General features: G+C 36.1%; 2 protein-coding genes and 1 long non-coding RNA gene across 5 annotated transcripts; all 3 read right to left on the bottom strand.

The window, feature by feature from the left end:
• Positions 1–63: 63 nt before the first annotated feature.
• On the bottom strand, positions 64–8191 carry LOC126609887 (exportin-T-like). Of its 2 annotated transcripts, XM_050277821.1 has the most exons (15): positions 5956–8190; positions 5705–5794; positions 5467–5556; positions 5210–5314; positions 4830–4889; positions 4455–4517; positions 4267–4362; positions 3872–4036; positions 2892–3065; positions 2729–2794; positions 2544–2642; positions 1367–1513; positions 662–846; positions 525–567; positions 64–430 (listed from the first exon to the last, which is right to left on the bottom strand). In XM_050277821.1, the coding sequence occupies exons 1-13, from the start codon at positions 7678–7680 to the stop codon at positions 757–759; spliced, it is 2970 nt and encodes a 989-aa protein (XP_050133778.1). In that variant the 5' UTR covers positions 7681–8190; the 3' UTR covers positions 64–430; positions 525–567; positions 662–756. The 2 variants fall into 2 exon arrangements, with proteins under 2 accessions (XP_050133778.1, XP_050133779.1); XM_050277822.1 differs by lacking the exon at positions 5210–5314 and having other exon boundaries at positions 5956–8191.
• Positions 8192–17041: 8850 nt separating this feature from the next.
• Positions 17042–17827, bottom strand: LOC126611850 (uncharacterized). Its single transcript, XM_050280185.1, has 2 exons — positions 17433–17827; positions 17042–17273 (listed from the first exon to the last, which is right to left on the bottom strand). The coding sequence occupies exons 1-2, from the start codon at positions 17825–17827 to the stop codon at positions 17042–17044; spliced, it is 627 nt and encodes a 208-aa protein (XP_050136142.1).
• A 2710-nt stretch (positions 17828–20537) lies between these two features.
• LOC126609890 (uncharacterized) lies at positions 20538–22526 on the bottom strand. 2 transcript variants are annotated; one of them, XR_007618311.1, is made up of 3 exons: positions 22089–22526; positions 21663–21910; positions 20538–20554 (listed from the first exon to the last, which is right to left on the bottom strand). It is a non-coding gene; the product is annotated as an uncharacterized LOC126609890 (long non-coding RNA). The 2 variants fall into 2 exon arrangements; XR_007618310.1 differs by lacking the exon at positions 20538–20554 and adding an exon at positions 20766–21017.
• Positions 22527–27166: the final 4640 nt, after the last annotated feature.

A 27166-nucleotide genomic window follows, 5' to 3' on the forward strand; every position in this document is an offset into this window, starting at 1 on the left:
TTATATTATAATAGCATGCCAATTGTCGAACTCTACAAACTGTCAAAAAAATATATATAGCAATTGTGACAAAACAAAGAATGTTTACATTAATGCTTCCAAAAGGTTTGATAGAAAACTTGGTACAATCCTCCCTCCCCCACCCCTCCACACACAAACCATCAGAGGGATTCATCCTTTCTTTTTCCTTCTCTTCTTTTTTTGTGTTAATTGACATTAAAAAGGTATTCAAACAAGTCTAAACTACTGGAGCTTCAAACAGTAAAGTATGACTAAAGAAGCATAAAAACTTGGATGAATCAAAGATTGGAAAAACCATAAACGACTTAAAGAATACCGAAACACAAAGGACTTGATCTCAGACTAGGCAGCTCCACGATGTAACTGAACTTCATATACAAAGAGTACAACTTCCTCCGTAAATATACAACTGCAGCACAACAATCCGACGGGGAAAAAAAAAACAAGTCATTCAGATACTTTAGTTATCATATTCCGTTTAAACTAATACGAAGAATCTATACCTTCTCATAACATAGCCGCACAAAAGCTGTATACAGAAAGGACCTGAAACGTTTATCAGAGTAAGTGCGTTATATAGGACATACATGAAGATACAATATTTCAAACCAAAATATATACAACTAGTCAGCTATACTACCTTGGGTGAACAAAAATGCATTGCCAGAATTGTGACACAACAAAAACAGGGAACATTCTGACACGAGATAATGTCATTCGGCGACTGTGACGATGCTATCTGACAACAAGGCTCCCATTCTGCTGACGTCTCAAACTTTCGATAAGTGACTGGTAGAATGACTTCAAAGCCTTTATATCACTACCCTGAAGAACAAAATGTGCAATGAATTATCAGTACTGCTCTACTAAATATTCAGTTCTGCTTTCTTCTTCAAGCAAATATAGTTTAAGGAACATTCCGTAAACTATTCCTAAATCCACCGGAATTAACTCCAGCCATTTGGTGATCAAGAGACAAGTCAATTCACCAATTCTTTAGAAGCCTAGACTAATCCTAAGCTAGGAGATTACAACAGTATATAAAGTAGCTCAATCATTGGCAATTCCATACTTATTCGAGGATTGGTATATGCCTTAATTAACTAATTTTGGTTTTCAAGTACATGTAATGTCCATCCATTCATCACCAACGTTGGTTATAGTCCAGTTTTCCTGATCAGAAGAGAGGAGGGGGGGTTCTCTTTTCAGTCTCAGAGACATCTTTTGCACGTCTAGACCTCTTACCAAGTGTTAAAAGTGGAATACGCAGCCATGCAAAAACAAAATAAGAAAAAGAGAACCAAAACTCATGATTCAAAATACTGTACGATGACTTTTTTGATACCTGCAGCTGCTGGCAATATTTCTCAGCCAAATCTTGGGGGCAATGTGCTGCTGGAAAACCCTTTGAGACAAAGTGAGCTAGAAAATCATTGCCAAACTTTTCAAACATAACCTTCTGAGCCAGTACAATTTCTCCAAACAAAACGAGCTGCCACAGATAAAAATAAGAACTTTCAAGGTAAAGTATGAAGACCCATTACAAACATCAATAGAATTCTAAGCCAACACAATTTCTCAAAACAATATAATGCTGCTAGATAGGTAAAATAAGTAAAACAAAACAAAACAAATTCAACATCCGCAACAATAATAGGAAATACAAATTATACGGACCCAGAACACAACACTCCTCCATTCAGGAAATTCATTGCGCACTTCAATTGTACTTTATTGAGCAATGTTTATGAGCAATTTCCCTTAACATAGAATGGAAACAAACAAAAAATTGTTTTTTTCTTGCATGTAAAACTTCCAACTTCTTAGGATACCTAATTGCTTAAATGGCACTTGTTTTAAGAGTTGTAAATAAGAAAGCTATAGACTGATATATATCGGCCAAATACAGATTTCAGCTTCTTCTTATTTCTAAGAGTACCTAATACAGTTGCTAAATGGCACTTGTTTTAAAAGATATTAAACCTGTGTAAACAAGAAAAGTTAGAGACGGACATTAGAGATCAGCCAAATACAGATTTAATGTAACAGTTGTGTAATGGATTTCAGCTTCTTCCGATTTATAAGAACACACACCACAAACCAAGTGCCAACTTGCTATCCAGACCTTGGCCCTTGCAGAAGAAAGTGCAAAATAATCCTTTCAATTGTAGCTTAACTCTAGTTAATGGCTCTTACTACCTATTCTACCACACTTTTTAACTCAACCTCTCAACAACCGCATAAATGGATTCCAGAACTTTTCCAAAATCAAATCTCCTCTTACCATACATGATGTATGCAAAAATCAATTGAATGATAATTTCATTAAGCTATAATTTTTCATTTCAAATGAAGAACTTCTCAGACAAGTAAACACTATTTAAGTAGAAAATCCCTGTCTTCAGATCTGTTTTCTAGTCAGCAACAAAGTCTACTATTTGTTTTATGGTGTATATACCCTATGGTATGAGAAGGCAAACTATCAATAAAAATATCAAAAAGATTAGAAATTCAAATCTTACAGTATTTGCATCACGAAATTCGAAAGAGGTGTCCAGCAGGCTGTACAAACAACAGTTCGTAGCAAAGGTCTCTATTATAAAACTCTGGAAACCAGGTACCTGAAAGCAAGGACACCATTTTAAGATGAGAAGAAATATGTTTCAAAATTATCAAGTAGGAGGCAAGAATAAAGGTAAGCTCTTACCTTTTCTTCGCCATTAGGCATCGCGCACCAATCCTTAATCAGCCTAATAAATATCTGTACGCATGCCTGAGTTAAAAAAATATTATATTAGAATTTAATCTTTATGCAGAGTAATTAGAATGAATAAAAACCAAACTTACAAAGATAAACCAAGTACACATACCTTTCTTACAAGAATATCCTTGTGCTTACAAGACGTGAACAACAGCAACTGCATAATTGGTTCTAAGTAGATCCTACTCTTGGGGGATAGGAATACAGAAGATAGATCATGTGTAGTTATCACATGAAGAAATGTATATAATGTTCGCTGAAGTTCTTGCAATTCCCGATTTTCCTGCAAGGACAATGAAGAGTATTAAAGTTCCAGACTTGAGATTTGAACTCAAACAAACTTTCAATACTGTTCAAGTAACATTCAAAATGACGCACTAAAGTAGAATTAGATCCACAGAAGCTTTCACAGCAATAAAAATGAAGCACACATAATCAAACTCATTGCTACCAAGATAGGAAAAGAATTAAGAGGAATTGGAGAATATTATAAATATGATCTGTTTAAAGCAACACTGAAATTTAATTCAATGCTAGAGAATTTTTTTTTTTTTTGATGAATCCAGGGTATCCCCCGCACGTAGGCGATGACTAATCCCTCAAGCCGGGTCAGACCCCATTCGGAGGGCAAGCTCTCCCAATGATGGCTGCTCCATTCACAAGGCTCAAACTCGAGACCTTGCTTAAGGGGAACAAGCTCCTTACCACTTGAACCACCAAGCATTGGTAATGCTAGAGAATTTAAATTGCCTACATTGGAGTCTTCTTTTCCATATTTTTCTCTTCAATCCCCCGTCAAAAAATGAAAACCAAATATTAAGGAAACGAAAACACATAAACACCCACCTGGCTTATAAAAGAGGGAAAGGGGAGGGAAAGACACAAAATACTCATTTGAGTAATAAATTTTTTGTATGATTCATTCATGAAATAAACGGATAAGACTTGCAAAAACATGCATATTCACTGTTATCATAAAACTCAATTTATGAGAGATCATATACTTAGTACAAGAACAGCTAATTTAATGCTGAAAAAGAATTAAGAGTTAGTCATGAATTACAAACACTAATAAACAGTGAATCATACCTCAGTATTGAATCCAGGTCCTGAAGGGAGTGTGTCTACCGGAATAATATTTAATATCCTACCAGTTATAGCAGGAAATACTTCATCCAGTATGTCACGGAATAATGTGTTGAACTTGCATATCAGTTGATTGAGCAATAGAAGCAAACCAACCAATTCCTTTGGCTGCATGAAATTGAATCCATAACCAAATCATGTTAGCGACAAAAAAAGGGGAAAGACAGCTGGTGCAAAATAATTTTTTGTTGAGCAGAACTGTTATTTTCTAATTTTATATCTTGGTGACTAGTAGCTGGCAAAAATTCTCTCTATTTATTACCAGAAAAATCATTTTGTCAAAGTTAGATCCAACAAAAAAACTCAAAAGTAAAGAATTCAGTTATACTGCTTTCTACCTCACTATCCACAAGCAAGTGCTCCAGTGCCTTTGGGAGGTAAGGAAAAACAGATGCTCCTAGAGTGTCCACCATGCGGTGTACAAATGATGTTACCTGGATAACACATTTATTAGCATCAGGTTTAAAGTGCAGATGATAAAATACCAAATCAAAGCACATCTGGTATCCCACACAGTATGCTTTACCTTACTGCGCAAAGTCTCTACATTAGGAAACACCACTAGTACTTGAAGAAGAACATCTAATGTCTGGATAACAAGGGGAAAAACACGCATTGTTAAAACATGAAATAATCTAATCACTAATTAGAAGGCTTTACTAAAAGGAATGTAATATCAAATGTCATAATTTATAAGCTGAATCTGAGTATCAGAAAGCCTAGGATTGCTGATTATAAAGTTCATCAAATAAGGGAAAACCCAAGGTCTGGAAACTCTTATTCACAACAAACTCAAAAAGCCCAAATCCACAATTCTAATCCAGAGGAAAAAAAGCATTCAGAAAAACTAAACTGACCATGTAAGGAAGGTGAACACAAAAAAAATGATATCGATGCTAACCTCCGTGAACATGAGACCAAGTGCAGGGCGACTAGCAGTCACAAGACGCTCGCTGAAGCCCTGGGTGGCACATGAATTTCAGTAGTTAATTTTCTGAAACCATAAAGTGCTTACTAAATTTAAAGGCATGAAAGACAGGGCGGAAAGGCTGAAGAATTTTGTACTTTTATTATAAACTACAACATATTCGACCAAACAAAAAACTTCAACCAAAAAGAAAACCTTTGCAACATTAAAACTCCTCTCTTTTAATTTTACCAAACATTGTAAGCGAATTGGTCAAGAGTTTTATAACTGTTTTAGACACATACGCTATTTAATACCAAAAAAAAATTGGGCAAGAAACACATTAGCTAGAGAGTCAGAGGATGTTGAAGAACCTTGCTAAGAGAATTAATTGCCACAATTATCTGCTTAATATTAGCAAATTTTTGAGGTGCCTCTTCTGGAGTCAGTACTTTGGCATTCATGAGCAATGCTTCAACCTAGATGGTAGGAAGACCACGTCAATTGCTTAGTTCACATTTTAACTCGGTTCTTCCTTTTGAGTTAATACAAAATATTTTGAAGGTGTTAAGGAGGGGGAGTGACTTCCATGCAATTATGTATTTTATATTATACGTGCAAATTCAACAACCTGCTGACAAAGAGGAGTGAGAAGTGAAGAGAGATAATCAGACTGCTTTGCTGGTGGTACATCTTCCATGCCAATCAATAAACCAATTGCCTGCGAAGAGACCAAATACACATTAGAACGGAACAGAACACCCACAGTTTTTAATTTTTATTGAGTGAGAATACTTCCTTCCATTTCATAAACACTGATGCGCACACATAAAGGTTTGACAGATGTCAAAAAAATATTAAGTCAATACCTCAAAAATGTGACTACCATCTTCAGATCCTGAAAGCTCTTTTGATGTATAATCCATTCTTGTAAACCCAGCAACTGTATCTTGTAAATTCTGATAAGATCCATTTGGATTAATTTATGGTAAATTTAGGGAAGCTATTCAATGGAGATAAAAAGACAAAGGGAACGCAAATTAATCAAGTGTGGAAGAACTGAAATATATGTAAGTGGATATATAGGAAAGCAGTTGGGGTACAATGGTTCGTATCATACCTGCAAAATATTTTCTATGAAAGGCACAAGCTTCACTCTCAGCAATTTCACAACCCTCATAAACACATAACCCGCCCTTCTACTCACATTGACATTTGGATGGCGTATACCCCTTTCATCAAGAAAGGCAGCCAAAACCAAGTGAATATATTGGGTATTCTCCTGAACAAACTTCATGTATCTCATTACTGTCTCTAGATACACCAGTGCAACTAGCCTATTTGAATGGCAAAGGAACCTTGTAGATAAAAGCATTGGTACCAATTCACCCAATAGACCACTCCCAGTTCTAATTGCCTCACCATTTATTGACTCGCCAAATGCATAGAAAAGAGAAAGTGCAACTTCCACCTCTTCAACATTCCAGTCTAAGGATGATCCAACAGCAGTAGCCAATGAGTTTCTAATAAATATCTGAGTGACATCAGGTGCTACACGACCTACATTACGCAGCAGCATAAACAAATCCTTTCTAAACTCCACCATCCTATCTTCCTCCTCTTTTCCAATTTTATCCAATATATCTAGATTTTCACGGTACATAGGATCATAGCGGATCTGTGAATGGATCACTTCCAAAATCTGACCTACATGACCCACCTGTGTTTCCCTCAATGAGGAAAGAGTCTTCATTGTGCCAACATAACCTGAAAGAAATTGCACAATGCTAAATGCCGAGTCCAACTCACAGTTCTGCATGACATAAAATACAGAGGGCAAAACTTCATTCAAGAGCTCCATTGAAATACCCTTGGCATCCTCAGAATTCAACCGTTTAAAGCACTCAAGAACCTCAACCGCATACCCAGTAAGCAATGCAGCTATATTAGATACCAACTCTGAGTCATTATCCTGAGCTACTAGTCCAAAAACCCGATGCATTTGAAGACTTTGCAAAAGCGGTAGTTTTGCCTGTGGATCCATCCTTTTCAATACTACTGCTGACAAACATCCAGCTGCAGCACTACGGAGTTGTTCAGAGAGCCCATCAACCAAAACCAACTCAAACAATAACGGGATAAAGGCATCATTCACAATTAAACCAATATCAATCCAAGAGATAAACCTCCTCATTGATTCTAATACACTAGCACAAAGCTCTTCATCAGACTTCCTATACATAGACACAATCTCGTACCAGGCTCTAACTATTTGTGCTACACACTGCTGCCTCATAGCATCCTTAATCCCCGCTGCCACTGATAGTTCCTCCGGTGTCCGAGGGTAGTCCAAATTAATCACTTCCTCATCCAAAGCATTCAAAACCCGGCAGAACATATCAATCAACACTGCCCCTTTATTCAGTTGTGACAAAAAATCAACAAACACCGACGACCAAATCAATGGGTACTCATAGTAAATCAAAGTCACCAAAACCTGAGCAAGTTTATTCTTTATAAATGCAGGACCTTCTAAAACCCTAACAGTACTCTTATCATCAAACCCACCAAGACATGCAATCGAAAACACCGACTTCCTGATAAAAAACTTCTCATCTAGACTCGTCGACGAGTACCGGACTCTAATAACCTCATGCAGAGCCTGTAAGCACCAAAACTGAACTTGAACTAAATTCGAAAAGCACAACCTCTCAATACAGACACTACATATCGCCTGTTCTTCCTTAATTTTATCACAGTAATCTTTTGCCTTCTGTTTCAGCTCGGAATCAACGGTGCCCGACTCATCAAACAATATAAGTACTGCTTTTTCGAGATCATCCATGGACCCAAAAATCCTCAGGTCCAAAATCCAATTAATTTTTTTCTCAAAATTTCAAACTTTATGCTCCGAATAGGTGTTTTCTAAGCAAAAATATGGATTTCCCATCTGGGTTTTTCACAAAGGCAGCTCTGGAATTCCAGAATCCGACGATTGTTCAAAAGGGTAGAGATCGAATGAGAGAGAAAGACAGAGAAATTGAGAGCTGTCGGAGAGCTTACCTTTGTAAATTTTTTCTTTATTGGATTGGATTGGATTGGATTGGATTGGATCAGATCAATTGGAATATCAATGTGGTAGAGAGGGAGAGGGAGAGAGATGGAGCTAGGGTTTTTGTCTGTGGCTTTTATGTTTGTGTTGGAGAGGAAACCCTAGAGGGCTGATTTGGATTGGGTCTAATTTATAGTTCTTTTGTTTAGTCTTCTGAGTCTTCTGTAGGTAGTAAATTGAGTGGAGAGAGAGGAGAGAGAGGAGAGCGAGAGAGAGACGACTGTGACATAATGAAGGGAGGGAAAGAAGGGCTTTAGAATTGAAAGGTAAAGCACATAGTGGGATCCAAAGTATACACCGTGGGTTACTTGAAATTTTGGAGAAGGAAAATTTACATAAATATAGGTGTGTTGTGAACTATTTTCTGTGAGAGGTGCAGCAAAGAAGAGTGAAACTTTAGGATGTGTATCTTTTTTTGTTTGTGCATTTATTTATAGTAAATTATGAGGTCAGAGAGCCCACTTCTCCATCCTTTAGTGTCGATAGTATCGTTTGTTCGAAAAAAAAAAATACTACTATAAAAACAGAGAAACTTGGTCTCCGAATAATACAAATCATAATAGGAAAGAATCATTAGTATAAAGAGTAAACTAAATTTACCAAGTATTATCACACTTGTACTAGAATTAATGTTATAACACTTCTCCTTAAGTGTAAAAATATTCAAGTAGTTGTCGCAACAGTTCTTCATGGATGATGTAAAAATAGTTGATGAAGTGTTCTCGTCTAGTCAGCATAATGAGTCAATGGGAGTCTCAAAACAAACTGGAAGGAATACATAAAAGGTAAAATCGCAAAACCTCACTATGGTAAAAATCTAGGGTAGAATTATATTAATAGTCTAAGGAGAAGCGTGAGAACTTGTATCAAGTCAAAACTAAATGTCTTTGGGACGCAAGTATAACACACAAATGCATGATCAGTCCAGGATAGGTGTCTCATTAAAACTTAGTCAGGTAACAAAATTCCAAAGGGGAAAGTGCTTCTAATCGTAGGGACAAAAACATTAAGATTAAGTGAGTATACTTCTGGATGCTCTTCCTGAGTTTGACAAACTTCCAAATGAGAACTATAAGCATTGCAAATCATACAATTTCCACATGCCGATTCCTTGAACAAGCTTCTGGACGGTAGACTTTAGCAGTGACTTTGTGAAAAGGTTGGGTAGGTTGTCCTAAGAATGGATTTGCTTGATTTAAATCTTCTGATGCTCTTGCTAATGATGTGAGAAGAAGAATTTCGGTGCTTCGAATTTGCTCAACAATCTCAGCCATAAGCATTTACGCGTAGCTTCATATGTGGCAAGAATTTTAGCATAGTTCAAAGAAGTCACAACTAAGGTCTGCTTGGTTGACCTCCAATATATTGTGGTGTCTCAAACAGTAAAAACATAACCTATTTGAGAACGTGCCTTATGTGGGTCATATAAATAACCTACATCAGCATAACCAACAAGGCAAGAATCAACTCCGAGACTAATGGGGGCGAAGGCTCCTCTCAAGGATGCATAGGGATAAAACAAGCCCAAATCGGTAATACCGTTAAGATAACAAAAGATGTGATTAACACCAGTCCAGTGTCTGTGTGTAGGCACGTTGCTATATCTTGTCAAAAGATTAACAACGAAGGAGATGTCTAGTCTAATGCACTGAGCTAAATGCCAATTGCACTAAGGTAATGGAACTTCTAGGTCCGAAATCTCTTCCTCATCATCTTTAGGATGGAAAAGATCTCATTTTGCATTTAGCATACGAACAATCATAAGAGTACTCGAAGGCTTGCTTTATTCTCATGATTTGTGTCAATATTATTTTAAGGTTTTGATTTCTATCTATTTTTCTTCGCATATTGCGCATATTATTTCAATAACAAAAAACTGCAAATTATATGGGGTTTTATGCGGTTGATATAAAGTTTAATTGATTTATTTCAAACAATTTTTTTTTCACCTAGTCTTTTGCGAGGGAATACGACGACTTCTTCTCTGACGCAGTTTTAGAATAAGGCCAGAGATGACTATGGTGTACACATCACTAAGACTCTAAGGCGACGAAAATTGGGATGTAGATTAGATAGGGTCCAGCATATACGTCGAGAATTTGGCATTGTAAGTCTCTATATATCCCTAATCTTGCAAGTTGTAAATTAAATATAAACTACATAGGGATGAAGAAAGCGATATAGAGGGAGATTTATCATAAAATGAGGAGTACATGACTTATTATTTTAATTTTTCCCTTTGGTAAGTTATATGTTTCAGTTTGAAGAACAAACATTATTGCCCTCTATCAAGCAGCATTTGACTTTTTCTACATTCTTTTATATAGTTGTTTCCCCTATTTTTTTAGATTGGATAGATAAGGCTCATCTGTGATAAATAGAAAGGTCTCTCACTGGCATGTGAATGCATGCAGAGAGGCTACTTTTCAAAGATAAGTAGAGACAAACTTGCTCTATGTTGGGGGTTTTTGTGTCGAATGCTTTGATGGACTTGTATTATAAAGAGACGATCCAAAACCTTCACATCCCCCATCTCTAAGTTACCGAGGACTATGCCGAAAGCATCCCGAAGGAAATGTAAGTCCAAGATAATGCTTTGTTGTTCTCCCAGCAGCTCTTGGATGCTTGGTCTGGTGTTATGTTAAGAGCTTTCGAAGTGCTTCACTCGATAGTCGAATGTTTCCCTCGCTGATTCTAGCATCTTTGAGGAGTATTTATTAAACTAATAAACACTGGGAATGACTGGTAATCACAATAAATTATGACTTGCCCGAATGATGCGTGGTGTGGAAGCTAAAAGGCACTAGTTTGGTGTGAAAGAGAGAGCTAGGTTGTTCTTGGTTATATGGTTTGAAGTGGCTAATCAAGGATTTCTAATGCTTGGGTAGTTTTTTAGGAACTAGAAAAGCTTCTGGGAAAACTCGGAATGAAAGGAAAACTTATCTCCAAAGAACTAGGGTTTTCTACATTTAGAGAAAGCTTGTTCTACTTGGTGCGTTCTTGCACTTGTCGTTCTTCTTCCTCCCGCGTTGTTGTGTCCCCATTACACTGTATTAATATCTTTATTTATAGAAGCATGGATCCTTCCAAGCTCTAACTAAGGGAATCCTTTAGTTTCTTCTCATTCTCCAAATCTGCTAAGTTTTTCCTTGTTCTTTTCATAGGTACAGTACGGAGTTCCCTTTTGGTATAGCATTGAAGAGTGTCACTGGGTTTGTGAAGCCTGGGCTGGGCACATTGTCCAAAGCGTCTTCTTCCAACGTCAATTTCCTTAGACTCTCTTTTTGGCAATGCTCATCCTTATTTTTCCCTTGTTTTTCCAACGTAAGCTTAGAAAGGAAAGTATTGACCAAAAAAAAAAAGCTTAGAAAGGAAAGACTCATTCTTTCTCTATTAATGAAGCACACGATTCTAGGCTAAACATGATCTGGTCAGCTCAGCCTTGGCTTGGTTGGTTCTTGAATATCTTAGTTGGTTTGTAAGGGAAAGGGTAACAATAAAGCTGTTCTCTTTCAAGCCTTCCCACGTGAAGCCAAAATCATGAGCTTGGATTTTGGTGCTCCCAAACAGCCTAAAGTCTTCCACAGTTCTTCAGCATAGGCCCAGTAAACTTTTATATCCATCTACATCACGAACCACTCAACAAGACCCATTACGTGGCTTCAATTCATTTAAGCTCGTCACATGCTTAGCGTGACTCGAAGTGCAATATTAATGTATTAATATTATAATACGACATGGCACGGTAAATATGCTTGATTTTCATAGGCTTGGCGTGATTTTACAAACATTCAATAAACTATTATTTTATTGGCATGACATGATCATAAATTTGCATACATCTCGTTTTCGCACTTTTGCATGGATTTAAGCTTGGGTAGTGACGCTTTTAGAATGATTGGGCATTAAGTGAGATTTTTGGACCCCAACATTAACCGCCTTGATTGGATTGGGCCAAAGAATCAAATCTTGGCCCAAAACTTCAAAACAAGTTATGCCTGATAAGACTTTTTCCTTCTTCCCGTGTGAAAACTGACGACAGCATGATGATCTTTTTCATAGTTCCCCGTGCTTAGTTCATTATCTTAAGGAAAATCTGTGTAACGTTATTGGTTGAACAGAAGCTAGTTAATGCTTTCTCCTTTTCTTAAGACAAATCCACATTCTTTCCCAGCACTCATTGTTGATTTCTATAAGGAATTTGGGCACGTCTTTTCCTTAGAATTTTGCTCTTGTTGTTTTGTTGAAATTGTCTGTCGGATTTCTAAAACTCAATGGGAAACTGCGGATATTAGGATTACCTTTTATTAGCCTTAAAATGAATTGAAATCCAACATGCAATACCTGAATTTATCTCTTGGGAGTGAGAGGAATTGTTTCCAGTTAATGGCGAGGTCCAATTCACCGGCTATCGACCGGAATTAGGTCGCCAAAAAATCAATGTGAAACTTAAGTATTGTTTACACGAAAACAGCGACAAAATTGTGATACTTTGACTAAGAAGAGTGATAGGGATATATTGGTGGTGGTTGGGAGGAGTATAGTGGTGACTAGTGCGTCGCATGGAAGCGAGAAAAAAGACAGAGAACGCAGGACGAAGAAAAGGCTGAGAATATGTAGTGGAATAAGAGAGACTCCCCAGTTACCAGCTCTTTTAGATTCCCACGATGACCAACACGTGTATGTGAGGGGCAAATTCGTAAATCTAATGTGCAACACAAAAAATAAGTTGGGATTAGAAGCAGCAGAATGGCATTTTTGTGAAAACATTGTTAATGAACAATGTTTTTTTCACCTCAATTTTAGTATAGAGTAGTATACAAGTACCATTAGTAACGCTCAATCACACATCAATTCATAAATTAATATGGTGTTACTCTTTTGAGCTTTATCGAATGATGAATCAAATATTGCAGATGACACTATAACAGAAGCGAAAAGATATCTTATCTATGCACCCTAATACAAGTTTGATCTCTATTTTCTTTCCAGCCATTAACTAACTAATTAATTTACTAATGCTGTTGTTCTACTAAAAAAGTTATAAATCAAATAATATTTTTATTTTTGACGTTATTCTTTTTCTGTGTGTTATAAATATGTAACAGTTAGAGAGATAACCTTTACTAGTAACAGGAGCGAAGCAGGGGTAAAATATCACACTGTAACTATAACTCAAAGGGATGACAAATAAAAGTGGGAGGAATATATACTGATGTTATTGATCTTTCCTTTTGTTTTCTGTGTGTTTTGATAGCAGTCGGAGCGCTCTATTTATAGAGCAACTCCATACGAACAAATTCTTACATTTTGACATTTACAACACATAACTTCGAAAATACGATCATTTTGTTTCCAAAGTCTACATCATATTTGTGGGCATTGAAAAATCTGTGTGTGGGCATTCATAACAATGCCAATGTTTTCAACACTCCCCTTGGATGCCCACATATCAACATCAGTTGCCTCGTTAAGACCTTGCTCGGAAAAACCCAGTGGGAAAAAATCATAGCGAAGGAAAAAGAGTATAACTTTAACTGGATTGTTGATATAGAGTTAAGTATGCTTATGTTGCCTCGTTAAAACCTTGATAGGAAAAACCCAGTGGGAAAAATCCTAATCGAAGGAAAAAGAGTACAACATGCATATATCATGGATGCTCCCCCTGATTCCGCATTCTCCAAATTTAACTGATTGGTAAGTCGACGTAATCCGATACTTTGCACTAACTTTTGAAACATGCATTTTGGTAAAGACTTAGTGAACAAGTCTGCCAGATTTGCATTGGAACAGATTTGTCTTACTTTAATAACTTTAGCATTCTGAAGCTCATGTACCCTGAAAAACTTTGGAGATATGTGTTTAGTCTTATCGCACTTGATGAATCCTTCTTTCATTTAGGCAACACAGGCTGCATTATCTTCATGGATGACAATTGGATTGTCTGTCTTCGAAGTTAGACCACATGAATTCCGAATATGATGGACATTGATCTTAACCAAGAACATTCACGACTTGCTTCATATAAAGCAAGTATTTCTGCGTGATTTGAAGATGTAGCAACTGATGTTTGCTTTGTTGAGCGCCATGAGATTGCTGCATCTCCATTCTTGAATACATATCCAGTTGTGAGCGAGCTTTATACGGATCAGAGAGAAAACCAGCATCTGCATATCTAACAAGGACCTGGTCATTTGTGGATTTCTTTGAGTAGAAGAGACCCATGTCTGTTGTCTTCCGAAGGTATTGCAATATATTTTTAACTCCATTCCAATAGCGAATTGTTGGAGCAGAGCTATACCTTGCTAACAGGTTGACTGAAAAAGCTATATCTGGTATAGAACATTGTGTTAAATACAATAAAGCACATATTGCACTCAGATATGGTACTTCTGGACCAAGGACCAGTTCATCATCTTCTTTTGGACGGAATGGATCTTTATTAATGTCCAAATAACGAACGACCATTGGCGTGCTAAGTGGATAAGCCTTGTCCATGCCAAATTGCTTAAGGATTTTTTTTTATGTAAGCTGATTGGTGGACCAAAATTCCACTAGCACAATGCTCGATCTGCAGGCTGAGACAATATTTTGTTTTTCCAAGGTCTTTCATTTCAAATTCGCTTTTCAGATATTCAGTAGTTTTATTAAGCTCTTCAAGGGTTCCAACTAGATTCATATCATCGACATATACTATCACTATAGCAAATCCAGAGTTAGATGAACACACAAGGGCAAATGACATTGTTGGTATATCCTTCTTTGATCAAATACTCACTAAGATGATTATACCACATTCGTCCAAATTGTTTTAGCCCATACAATGATCTCTTTAATTTGATTGAAAGCATACCTCGTGGTTTGTCAGTTGTTTCAGACAACTTAAGTCCTTATGGGATTTTCATATATATGTCAGTATCTAATTCTCCATATAGATACGTGGTGATGACATCCATAAGTCGCATGTCAAGTTTTTCTAAAACCACTAAACTTATTAAGTAACGGAATGTAATTGCGTCAATTATAGGAGAGTATGTCTCCTCATAATCAATTCCAGGTCTTTGCGAAAAGCCTTATGCAATGAGTCGTGCTTTATATCTTGCAATCTCGTTTTTCTCACCGCGTTTCCTTGTGAATACCCATTTGTAACCCACGGGGTTTACACTAGGCGAGGTTTGGACTATTGGTCCAAAAACATTTCGCCTTTCCAATGAATTTAATTCTGCCTAGATTGCATCTTTCCACTTAGGCCAATCTTGTCTCTGTTTGCATTCATCAACAGAGCGGGGCTCAAGATCATCACTTAATATGATTTCAGTGGCTACTACAAATGCGAACATGTCGTCGATGATTATTTCATTATGACCTCACAATTCATTAGTACAAGCACTGCATCAGATGAATCATTCGCAACCACTTTATTTTGTCCAACAGGGACATCAATTCTTGCAGGTGCATTTACAGCTGGTATATGTGATTTTGTCACTTTTATAGCATCATTAAATGCATCTGGCATTTGATTGGCAATACTTTGAAGATGAACAATCCTTTTTAATTCATTTTCACATTGAATGCTTTGAGGATCAAAATGAGATAAGGTGGGAACAACCCATGTCAGCTCTTAAAGTTCTTTTAAAACAGTCTTTTCTCCCCCTAACGATGGGAAGACTGTACCATCAAAGTGACAATCAGCAAAACGAGCTGTAAACATATCACCTGTCAAGGGTTCCAAATATCTAATGATAGATGGTGAATCAAAACCCGCATAAATTCCTAGTCTACGCTGAGGTCTCATTTTAATGCGTTGTGGTGGTGCAATAGGTACATAAACATCACAACCAAAAACTAGTAAATGTGCAATGTTTGGCTGATGCCCAAACACGAGTTGCACTAAGGAATATTGGTGGTTGGCTATAGGTCTCTATCAAACCAATGATGTAGCATGTAAGATGGCATGTCCCTATGCAGAGACTGACAATTTTGTTTTGATGAGCAAAGTGCGAGCCATTACCTAAAGCTGCTTGATCAATGCTTCTGCTAGGCCATTTTGAGTATGGACATGAGGAACAGGGTGTTCAACATCAATGCCTAATGTCATGCAGTAATCATTAAAAGTTTGAGATGTAAATTCACCAGCGTTATCAAGTCGGATTGACTTAATGGGGTAATCAGGGAACTGTGCTCACAACTTAATTATATGAGAAAGAAGTCTCGCAAAAGCTACATTCCGAGTAGACAAGAGACAAACATGTGATCATCGGGTAGATGCATCAACCAAAACCAAAAAATATTGAAATGGACCACAAGATGGTTGAATAGGCCCACAAATATCCCCTTGAATTCTTTGCAGAAATGATGGGGATTCAGTATCAACCTTTAGTTATGATGGTCTAATTACCAACTTCCCTTGAGAACAAGCTTTGTAAAGGTTATCATTTAAGATAGCAATGTATCTGCTCAATAATGGATGTTCATTAGAGTTGGTAATGATCCTACGAATCATGGTAGATCTTGGGTGACCCAGACGATCATGCCAAAGCATGTAAACTTTTGAATCAATGAACTTCTAGTTCATGACAATATGTGATTCAACTGTCTTTATGTATGTGTAATACAATCCACACGACAAACCACGCAACTTCTCCAATATATGTTTCTGGGTATCATTGGAGGTAATGCATAGATACTTCACATTTTCTGCACTTTTGGTTTCAATGTGGTATCCATTTAAACATATGTCTTTAAAGCTCAACAAATTTCGAGTAAATCGAGTAGCGTACAACGCATTCTGTATGGACAATATTGTTCCATTTGGTAACATAATCTGGGCTTTTCCTAAGCTTTCAATTACATCTGATTGACTTAATATTGTTGTTACCCTTACTTTTGTAAGCATCAAGTGGTTGAACTGTCTACAAGACTGATATCTCCACCATTTCTCATGTTTTGAGAATGACCATAGCTTTTATCCATGCTTTCTGAGTAAGGGAATCACAGTTAAAACCAAGTTATAGCAGGAAATTTAAATGCCATTTTGATTGAATTTGAAATGTTAGTTTTAAACTACAAGTTCAGTACATCAAACATAAACGATTTAGTCGGACCGGTATACTTCATTCCCCCTTTCCACAATAAAGTCTGAAACATCTAGGTGAGTTGTGTTCAACTGCCCTGATAAGTCACATATTGGATTAAATATATCCATTGGTTTAGCTTGATCGAGAAAATTGGTCTTAACACCCTTATCCTTGATGGAGGTTTGATATAGATCCACCAGATGTTTTGGGGTACGACAAGTACGCGCCCAATGCCCATTGTCACCACACCTATGACAGGCTCATTCAGAGTTTCTGGGAGCATTGTTCATATAAGCTTTGCCTTTGTGGCGATTCACATTTTTGAAGCTCGGGCCTGAATTATGCCTTGGAACCTGGTTGTGAAACTGGACACCATGATTCTTACCTTTTCCATTCCACCGTCCTCACCTGTGGCTACATCCTCGTTTATGATTATTGCCACCAGAGGCTGTGGCGTTCACTTTGAGGGAAACAACATTCACTTCTGGGAATGGTGCAGATCCAGGAGGTTGAGATTGATGATTTTTCAGCATGAGCCCATTGCTTTGTTCAGTAACCAAGAACACATATATCAACTGGTTGTATTCAGTGAAACCTCGCTCTCTATACTGCTGCTGCATGAGCACATTTGAGGCATGAAATGTGCTGAAGGTCTTTTCCAGCATGTCTTCTTCAGTGATGGTTTCCCCACAGAGTTTCATCTGGGAGCTAATTCTGAACATCGCAGAATTGTACTCAGCCACTGACTTGAAGTCCTGGATCCTTAGGTGAGTCCACTGATAACGAGCTATTGGAAGAATCATCGTTTTCTGGTGATTGTATCATCAAGGTGGCGACGTATAAAGATCATGGTCTTCGCCCGATCTTGAGAAGATGCATTGTTTTCATCCTTGATTGTTTCTCCAGGATTCGCTGCCTCCAAATGGATCTTGGCAACCACTACCTAGGTAAGGTAGTTCTTCCCAGTAATGTCCAGGGCAACAAAATCAAGCTTTGCCAAGTTCGCCATTTTTCTGAAAGAAAATTGAGATGTGTAAGAACGTGCAATAATATGTATTCTAGAGGTATGTAGTGTTAAAACTTCTAGTTCTTACAAAAAAATTTCATTTTGATCATCAGGCCAAAATGATAAGCACTCGAAGCTTTCAGCTTGAGATTTTCAAGGTGAATGAGGAGGGCAATTGTACTGCACCATTCTCATTGAAATAATATAACATAGAATGGGCGATTATTTCGCACCACTCCAGTAGCAGGAAAATTTAAATACGCAAAGCAAGGTGGGTGATTCTACCTCACCACCTAAAATTGCAATAAAATTAAACAACAGGCAAATTTAAATATGTAGGGTAAGGTGGGCGATTATACCGCATCACCTAAAATTGCAATGAAATTAGATCTGCAGTCTAAGATAGGCGATGATACCGCACCATCTTGGATTGCAGTAAGATTAAATTTGCAGTTCAAGATGGGCGATTGGACCGCACCGTCTTGGATTGCAGTAAAATCAACATAAATAAACACTGGGTTAGTAATCAAGATCTACATCAAACAAGAAATCAAAGATATATGTAACTGTTAGGTTGAGAACTAAAAGCAAGCATGGAGCAAACAGTTCGTCGTGAGGGTATATCGCGCAGTTGAGGCAGAAGAAGAAGATGAACAATAAAATCCTTAGAGGAAACATTTTTTTCTTTCGTTCGGCGAAGAGAAATGAGAAATGGTTAGATTTTAGAGACTCGTGCTGATAACGTGTTATAAATATGTAAAAGTTAGAGAGATAACATTTACTAGTAACAGGAGCGAAGCAGGAATAAAATATCACACTGTAACTATAACTCAAGGGGATGACAAATAAAAGTGGGAGGAATATATACTGATGTTATTGATCTTTCCTTTTGTTTTCTGTGTGTTTTGATAGCAGTCAGAGCGCTCTATTTATAGAGCAACTCCATACGAACAGATTCTTACATTGTGACATTTACAAAGTCTACATCACATTTGTGGGCATTGAAAAATCTGTGTGTGGGTATTCATAACAATGCCAATTTTTTCAACATCATGCCCTTTATGCAAAATGATCTTCATTTTTTCCAAAAAAAAGGACTAGGTGTGGGCCCACTGCATATCGAACTTCAACGATCCAAACCGTCTAGTTTGTAAGTCTCGATTCATAGATCATCTTTTCAAAAATTCAATTCAATTCAATCCAAAATCATTTGCCTATTTAATTATCAAAATAAAATTTAATTGTTTCTTATATAACAAAGTATTTGTTAATTTTTTTTTAACCCAATTAGATGTCTTAAATATTTCCAATTTGGCTAATATTTTGCAAGGATGATCTATGAGGTGCAACTTGAAATATAGACAGTTCGGATTGTTAAAATTCGATGTTGTGTGAGCCCCACAACTAATCTCCATTTTTATAAAAAAATTGATATCCCATATATATAGACACACACACACACTAGAATTTGTACCCGCGCGTTGTTGCAGGGTTGAAAATTATATGAAAGATTATGCAACTACAATCTTCAAAAACAATGTTAAAGTCAAAAATTGAGTTACGAACGCCAATGCAACTAATGCAATTTATACACAACCTCATCATGAATGAAACAAATTTAAATGTCTAAAGAGAATTCTATTTTTTCAAAGTAGAAAGGGGAAAATAATTGTTTACTTAAAAGTTGGAGTAACGATAACTGCATCAATTACATCAATTACAAATGTAATATTGAAGGAATACCTGCCAAATAAAACTTACAAAATCTTTCATAATCTATATAGTATCTTCAACGTTTCATAATCTTGATTTTTTTCATGATGACTTGCACGTTCAAAAGTAAGGGGTCCGGAAAACCTTAAAGAAGTTAAAAAAAAAAAACAAAAAGTTATGCCCTCCTATATCATATAATGAAGCAAACAGAAGAATGAATTCAACAGTAAGATTTAAAGAATTTAATTGAGGATGATTACACCTATAACCTTGATACACAAACAATCTAAGAACTAAGTTAACACCTGCAATCTCAAGAGGTCCTAATTTTCTTTTAAATTCTACCTAGCATGCATATCACAGTACACATCATGTGCAGCCTAAAATAATAGAAAATATCAAAAATTGTCAAAAACAAACACTAAATTTTTAGAGCTTCAACTGATACAAATTAGAAACACCTCAATTCGCTTGCCTTCATTATTCACTTTATATCTGAAGAATAATTACTAAATAGTTTTTAATATTAAACGTTAAGAATTAAACACTTCAATCATTACTAATAGTCATTTCAACCAAATTCATGATTGCAAAATCCTTACTATAGTATGTCTTGACAACAGATTCAATGATCATATTATCCTCGACCTGAAATGACATTAATTTCACAAAATCAAACTGCATGTTGTTTATAAAATGACATCAACCATATATATGCCATCTTTTCTCATTACAGTATCTATCATATCATGTTTTCCACAATCATTGGTAAAAAAAAAATATAAAGCCTAATTAAGCCAATAAGTAGGGACTGTCACGACAAAGATGAATTTTCTAAGAAAAATGAAAGGGATATGTCATAAACATGACTCAACGCTTTAGAAGGCAAAGAAATGAGATTAATTAATGGAAAAGAGACCAAGCTTTTAGATGGAGGATAGTGGTGACACTATCTATGTCAATAGGTCTTTCCAACTTTGTCTCAATCATGCATATAAAATCATTAAAATATATAAGACTTTCAGTTTACATGCATCCCAAATTTGGGTTCCAACATCACAATGATTTTGGAATTCAGGTTTCAACATCCCAGAAATAATTAAAGGGAAAAAAAAACAAAGAGAAAGGGAGGAATAATGCATACCAAGTAAGAGAAAAAGCTGGAATGGATCGAGGTGTTTGGGGATTGAAGTGAATTGGTATCTGGGTCTATTATTTTTGCTTGAAGTTTTAGTAATTTGTGTGCAATATCCATTTGTATTTATAGTAATTACCTGCACAAACCTCAATCACCTTACAATCTATCACTATTCACATATAGTTCATACAAAATGGCACATTGTGACCTCTCTTTGGCCAGCAACAGTTTTCCAAAGTGAAATCAACTATTATCATTGCTAATTATCAATCCGTTTGGCCAATTCATTGAATACACTACACCAAAAATTTCACAATTCATTAAATTTACATATAATTGGGAGATGTACAAAAACAAAGACATCGGCAGAAATTATCACCATAAGAATTCCACTATGAAAAATCTAGAGACCAAAATCCTTCTTAACATAATTTAATCACATTAAGAGGCATACACTTTCGATTCCAAAACAAATTTTCCTAAGCAAATTAAACGCAGAAGAAACGGGATAAAAGAATTATCCAGAAAATACAGGAATTTGTTCTATTTTTATAGGAACCAAATCGCAGATAAATAAAATTAAATTAAAACATGGCAATTGAAAACCCCAACAAAGAAAAAAGAAAAAAGGAAACGAAACGATCATTATTCTAAATGGGAAATCAAAATTGAAGAGAAATCCTACCCAAAAAACAAACACCTTCAAGAATCTTCACACACAAATTGCATAAATAAATTAAACGGAAAAAAAAATTAAGAGAGAGGGAGAAATAATGCATACCAAGGAAGAGAAAAAGCTGGAACCGACCATGCCATGGTATACATTGTATGGTATCTCAATTTTCAATACCAATTGCCTTTCTCAAATCCAAACATCTCTCTCTAGTCCTCCCTCCCATCCCAAAGTCCTCTCACCAGTAGAACATATGGTAACATGAAATCAATTTATTCATGATTACTTAAATCCCGAGTTGGGTGAGTGACTATAAATTCTCGAGGCATCTAGTGACCAAGAGAACGACGCTCACTCTTATCTTCAAAAATAGCCATGTTAGGTTATTGTCAAAATTTATCCACTTTTATCATATTTATAAAACTCTAAATAAAAGATTATGAAACATTGTGTTATTTACATGCACCAACATGCAGGAAAATCATATGGTTTCATATTTCAAGAGAAAAATAAGTAAAGGAAAAACCTCAATACCTAACCTTATTAATTATTATGATGGTGGCTACTCAGTATAGCATCTGATCGTCTCAAGGACCTCTTTGAAACCGTCGTGGAAACATGCAATTGGGAATTTGGATGACAGCATAGAACAATATTGTATCTCAAAGCCTGATATTCATAAAGCATGTGTCAGCTTTAAAAAATCTAACTATTTCCTGAATCACCAACTACTATTCTTTAACATCAGTTTCCTGAAAACAAAGATCATTCAAACGTCATTATTATTAAACCTATTAGCAAGAACAAAGTTCCTTAAACTTCATATTTCCATATATGAATTTAAGGAGGAGAGAAAAACAGAGTTATGCATTCATGTACTAAATGGAAACTAAACAAAGTGTTGTATTCAACTTTCACAATCATAAAAATTAAAATTTTGGTTCCACAATAGCCCCAAAGAGAAAAGTTGAAATTGCTCACCTTGAGTTACAAAAGCCCAAAAAAAAAGAAAAAGAAAATCCAAGGTCCCCTGAAACTGAAAACAAAACCGAATTAAACATCCATATGTAGCCAAATTTAACACCCACATGTAGGATCCTAGGGTACAAACAAAACCCCCAAAATCGCAAAAAAGAAATTTGAACAGAAAACCCATCTACAAATCCAAAATCACATAAAAGAAATTAAAACACCTATATTGAGAAAGCCGTAAAACTCACCAGGAATCGCCTAGGTACAAAATTTCTCCTCATCCAACTGAAGAACCGAATAAACTACTACAGATTGGGTTGTTTTTTTAGCAAGAATGTGCGGTTCGTAATTTGTGAGACAAAGATCGCAACGTCAGAGGGGGAGAGAAGGCAGCATTTGAAAGCGAAAGAAATTGAGGTTCAAGAGCGACAGAAGCAAGGATGTAGACTGATCTAAAGAGGCAGGGCATTTTCACACATGTAACACATGCAATGTATATTTAACAATATACACACATACATACATACATATATATATATATATATACATATATATATATATATATATATATATATATGTGCACAAAAACATGAAGATTTCAGAAAGTGAAGCATAAAAGGATTGAAAATTCTGGAAAAAAAAACAAAAGAAGACTTACAGTGACGAGTGATGGAGGACAGAGCGATCGCAGCTCAGAGAAAACCCTAGCTTGATCCATGCTGCAAGGCAAAGGTTTGGACAGTGTAGGAATCAAAGGAAAACCCAAATCCAAGGAAAAGCAAATGGCTTTTCGAATTCGATTTTTTTTTTCTTTTTTTTTTTTTGGAGTTTGGCCGTTGTGATTTGTAGTTTTTGAAGAGAGAACTGGAGAAATTTCTATTGGGTTGGTATTTTTCAGCAAGAAAGTGAGAGAGAGAAGTCAAGATCAGAGAGCGAGGAAGGCAAGCTTTGGCAACATAAGGGTTTATGGGAGAGATCGAAATGGATGGAAGGCTTCTTCAGTAGAGAAGGAAAACATGAGAAAGAGTGAGAGATGAGAGAAGAACACAAAGTGAAGGAGATTTCAAGGAAAAGTCAAGAAGGAGTCGAAGCAGAGCCCTTTAACGATGATCGATGCGTGGACATGATGGAACTCATTCCACTGTGCGAAGGGAGAAATTTTTCGGGGTTCCTGAAACTCCACGTCAGTTGGTGTTCCAGCCAATGCTTATTTGACATCTGGATTTTCTTTTAATCATATTGAAACACACTTTTAAATGTTGAAACGTTAGTCCTAAGGCCAAAAAAAGCTAAACAGAGTTAAAAGTTTTTCAAGATTTCGTCATCGTCTTCTGCCACGTTCGATAGCCCTCATATCCATAATTCAAGTGTTCTTGTTTGCCTGGGATTCGTGGTTAAAATCGGCAAAACACCTCTTTATTTTTTTGTTTTGGTGTAAAACCCAAAAAATAAAAGCCAACAAATCAAGCCACAAAGCCTTCCAACTCCAAAAAAAACCTACAATACAAACAAGATGGAGGAGGAGAAACAACCAGAGTTGGGCAAAAAGCCATCATCGGAAATAATCGTAAATTTCCTGCAGATCTTTCCAGAAAAGAAGAGGGACTAAGATTTGAGTAGATCCGTACCATGAAAGAGAGACTATCGAATGTCCCAAGCAACACACATGATAGTGATATGAAACCCGAGCAAATAAGCTTTTCCCCCTTCTCTTTTTTTTCAGCGACAAGAGGATATTTCATCAAAAAATAAAGAAGATTACTGAGAACAAAATATAACGCAAAGGTTATTGACGGATGCGTTAACTCCATTTATTTTTACTTTTTGGGAGTGAAGTTTCAACATTTAAGAGAATGAATTAAATAAAAAAATTCCAATTGTCTAATAACCATTGGTTCGGAACACCAACTGGCAAAGGTGAGTTGGAGTTCCCGGTATCTTGAAAAATTTCTCGTGCGGAGGAGGAAAAATGGAGAACGACAAAGAGAAGCTGAAGCAATGATCAACACATGGAGAGCATTCGGGCGGGAAAAAAAACAAATGTTGGATTCGAGGGCGAGAAGGTCATTTTCTTGCAGCAGAGAGGGAGAAAAGAACCGGGAAGGAAGGAATGGGAGGGCAGCTTGGGAAGTTCACTGCTGGTGAATAGTAACCCCTCTCACATGATGAACAGTGGACGGAAACTAAGTTTTAGTAGATAGTAATATGTATATATTAATCATGGTCAAATGCTACCTCATGTTTGTATGAATTTATTCTGTCTATTGTAATTTTGAGGAAGTTAGTCTATGTATTTTAAATTTTTTAGTGAGTTTACTTGACTAAAAATAAATTTATTTATTTATTGTTTTAGTTTGGGATCTTGCAAACGAAGTGAGGATTATCATGTTCGAGTTTACTTGTAGGGAAGGTAACCGAGCGGCGCATCGGCTGCGTTTGTTAAAAAACAATAAGGGTCATTTAGTTGAGATTGTATTTGTCCATAATTTCTTTTCAATACTTTAACCAAAGATGAAAACTTTTCAATTTGCATTTAATAAAATCAATTGTTTGATTAAAAAAAGAATTTTGAAATATACTCAACCAAAATTTTGTAACCAATAGCAGTAAGATCCAACTTAAACTTTCACCAACTAACCAACCACAACTATTGAGCTACCCTCAAGAAATTGAAAGTTAAAAACCAAAAAGGGGCACATAAAATTGGGAGTGAATTCTCTTCCCTCTTTTTTTTCCTCTTCTTATCTCCCCTCATATTTCGACGATTACGGTTAAATCACATCAACATCTTATATTAATTTTATATTAAACAAAAAAGATAAAATAAAGAACAAGAGAGAAGAAGAGAGAATGAGATGGAAAAAGAAAGGAAGAGAATCCTAATCCCACAAAATTGACAAGGCCTTTTAACTTCTTGTTTGACATTGAGCGCCCAGTAATTGTAGTTCACAAACAGATACAGCCTCACACCTTTTACCGACTGTCGGATACAAATCATACGATCTTGCGACGCCAAAGACAGCCCCTCAGTTCGCAGCTGACTCGGCCTCCAGCACCTGCAAGGAGAGTGAGTTCACCGACTGTGACCGTGTCCAAATGAAGGCTCGCTTAATAGCCGTCATTATGGAACACGTGTAAGTCAACAGTGAGGACCGCGTGGCGGTATCTGCTGCGTGTGACAGTGCCCACGTGGCCTGCTCGTTGAAGTCCCAAGGGACTGAATTGAATCTAACAGAAAATTACAATATTTCTATGAATTCGAAAATTAGAAATACAAATTAATTAATTAGTCCTTATAGTGGACTATATTGTGCTGGCGCTCATCGAGGACGGCAGAGAATGGAGAATTATCTCTCCCTCCTGTAGTGAAATGGCAGTAATATCCCTGTGATTTTCTTGTCTACAAACTCCACACAACAGTTTTTTATTATATTATTTATTTATGTAATAGTATTAGTAGGTTAAATATTAAAGAAATGAATATGTGAGATCACACCAGAACCATATTGAATAAACATTATTGTTTTCTATCATCGCGATAAAATTCCATCTGTAACCCCACATAATAATTTAGTTCTAATAAATTTGTAGCTCACTTAGTTTATAATATTTATCAGTATTCTTGATGTTATGTGTTTGATTTCTCGGCTAGTTATTGTGATCCACAATTATATCCTGAAGTTAGTCATAAAAATGATCTCCACCGACATTAAACGGACTCGTGTCTCCAGAAATACTTACATCAATTGCTCATTTTGCGTTGTTGAATAACCTATAATTTTTCACTACTTTAATTGGCATAGCATATGGCTTAAATTGCCGCAGTATCAGTATGCATTTGCCATATAACATCTTTAATGGAAAATGAAATTGTAGCAATGGTCCCTCAACTACAACTCAATTAGTAACTCAATTAGAGCAATAATCCCTTAACTAAAAATTCATGACTAATGGTTCTTAACTCCTCAAAATGTGCAGCTATGCTCTTTTTTGTCAACTCCGTCAAAACTTCGTTAAAACGAGTCGTGTAGGAATAACCATTGCTACAATTGGGTTAAAGTTGAGGGACAATTGCTCCAATTGTATTAAAGTTGAGGGATTATTGTTTCAATTGGGTGAAAGTTGAGAGACCATTTTTCCAATTGGGTTAAAGTTGATGGATCATTTGTACAATTTTTCATTTAGTGTCCCATAATTTCTTCTTGATTCTGACCTCACGTGCATGACACGTGACTCATTTTGGTGGAAGTTTTAACAAAGTTGACGAAAAAGATCATATCTACATGTTTTGATAAGGTAAGGAACCAATGATCATGAATTTTTAGTTGAAAAACCATTGCTCCAATTGAGTTAAAATTGATGGATCATTGCTATAATTTTCTCTTAATGAAAATGTACTAATTTGATGGCAGATATAGCAAATATTATATTTTCTCCAACGGATACGAATTTTTTGTTCTAATAATATTTGTATGCCTCACTTAAAAATAAATCAATTAAAACCAATTTTCATGATGAACTATTAGTGTATTACTGGAATCTTCACAACCAAACTATTAATAAAATAATAGACAATAATTTCTCTTATGTTAAAGTTGGCAACAAACAATTCCTATATGCTAATCCACATTTTGGTTTGA

The sequence above is a fragment of the Malus sylvestris genome, chromosome 17, assembly GCF_916048215.2.
Source record: "Malus sylvestris chromosome 17, drMalSylv7.2, whole genome shotgun sequence".
NCBI lineage: Eukaryota > Viridiplantae > Streptophyta > Magnoliopsida > Rosales > Rosaceae > Malus > Malus sylvestris.

Coding starts and splice junctions, on each gene's coding strand:
- LOC126609887 (XM_050277821.1), bottom strand. CDS start 7,680: ATGGATGATCTCGAAAAAGCAGTACTTATATTGTTTGATGAGTCGGGC. Junction 3,066..3,871: donor GACCTGGATTCAATACTGAG/GTATGATTCACT, acceptor TTGTCCTTGCAG/GAAAATCGGGAATTGCAAGA. Junction 1,514..2,543: donor AATTTCGTGATGCAAATACT/GTAAGATTTGAA, acceptor TATCTGTGGCAG/CTCGTTTTGTTTGGAGAAAT.
- LOC126611850 (XM_050280185.1), bottom strand. CDS start 17,827: ATGATTCTTCCAATAGCTCGTTATCAGTGGACTCACCTAAGGATCCAG. Junction 17,274..17,432: donor AAACGAGGATGTAGCCACAG/GTGAGGACGGTG, acceptor AGCCTGTCATAG/GTGTGGTGACAATGGGCATT.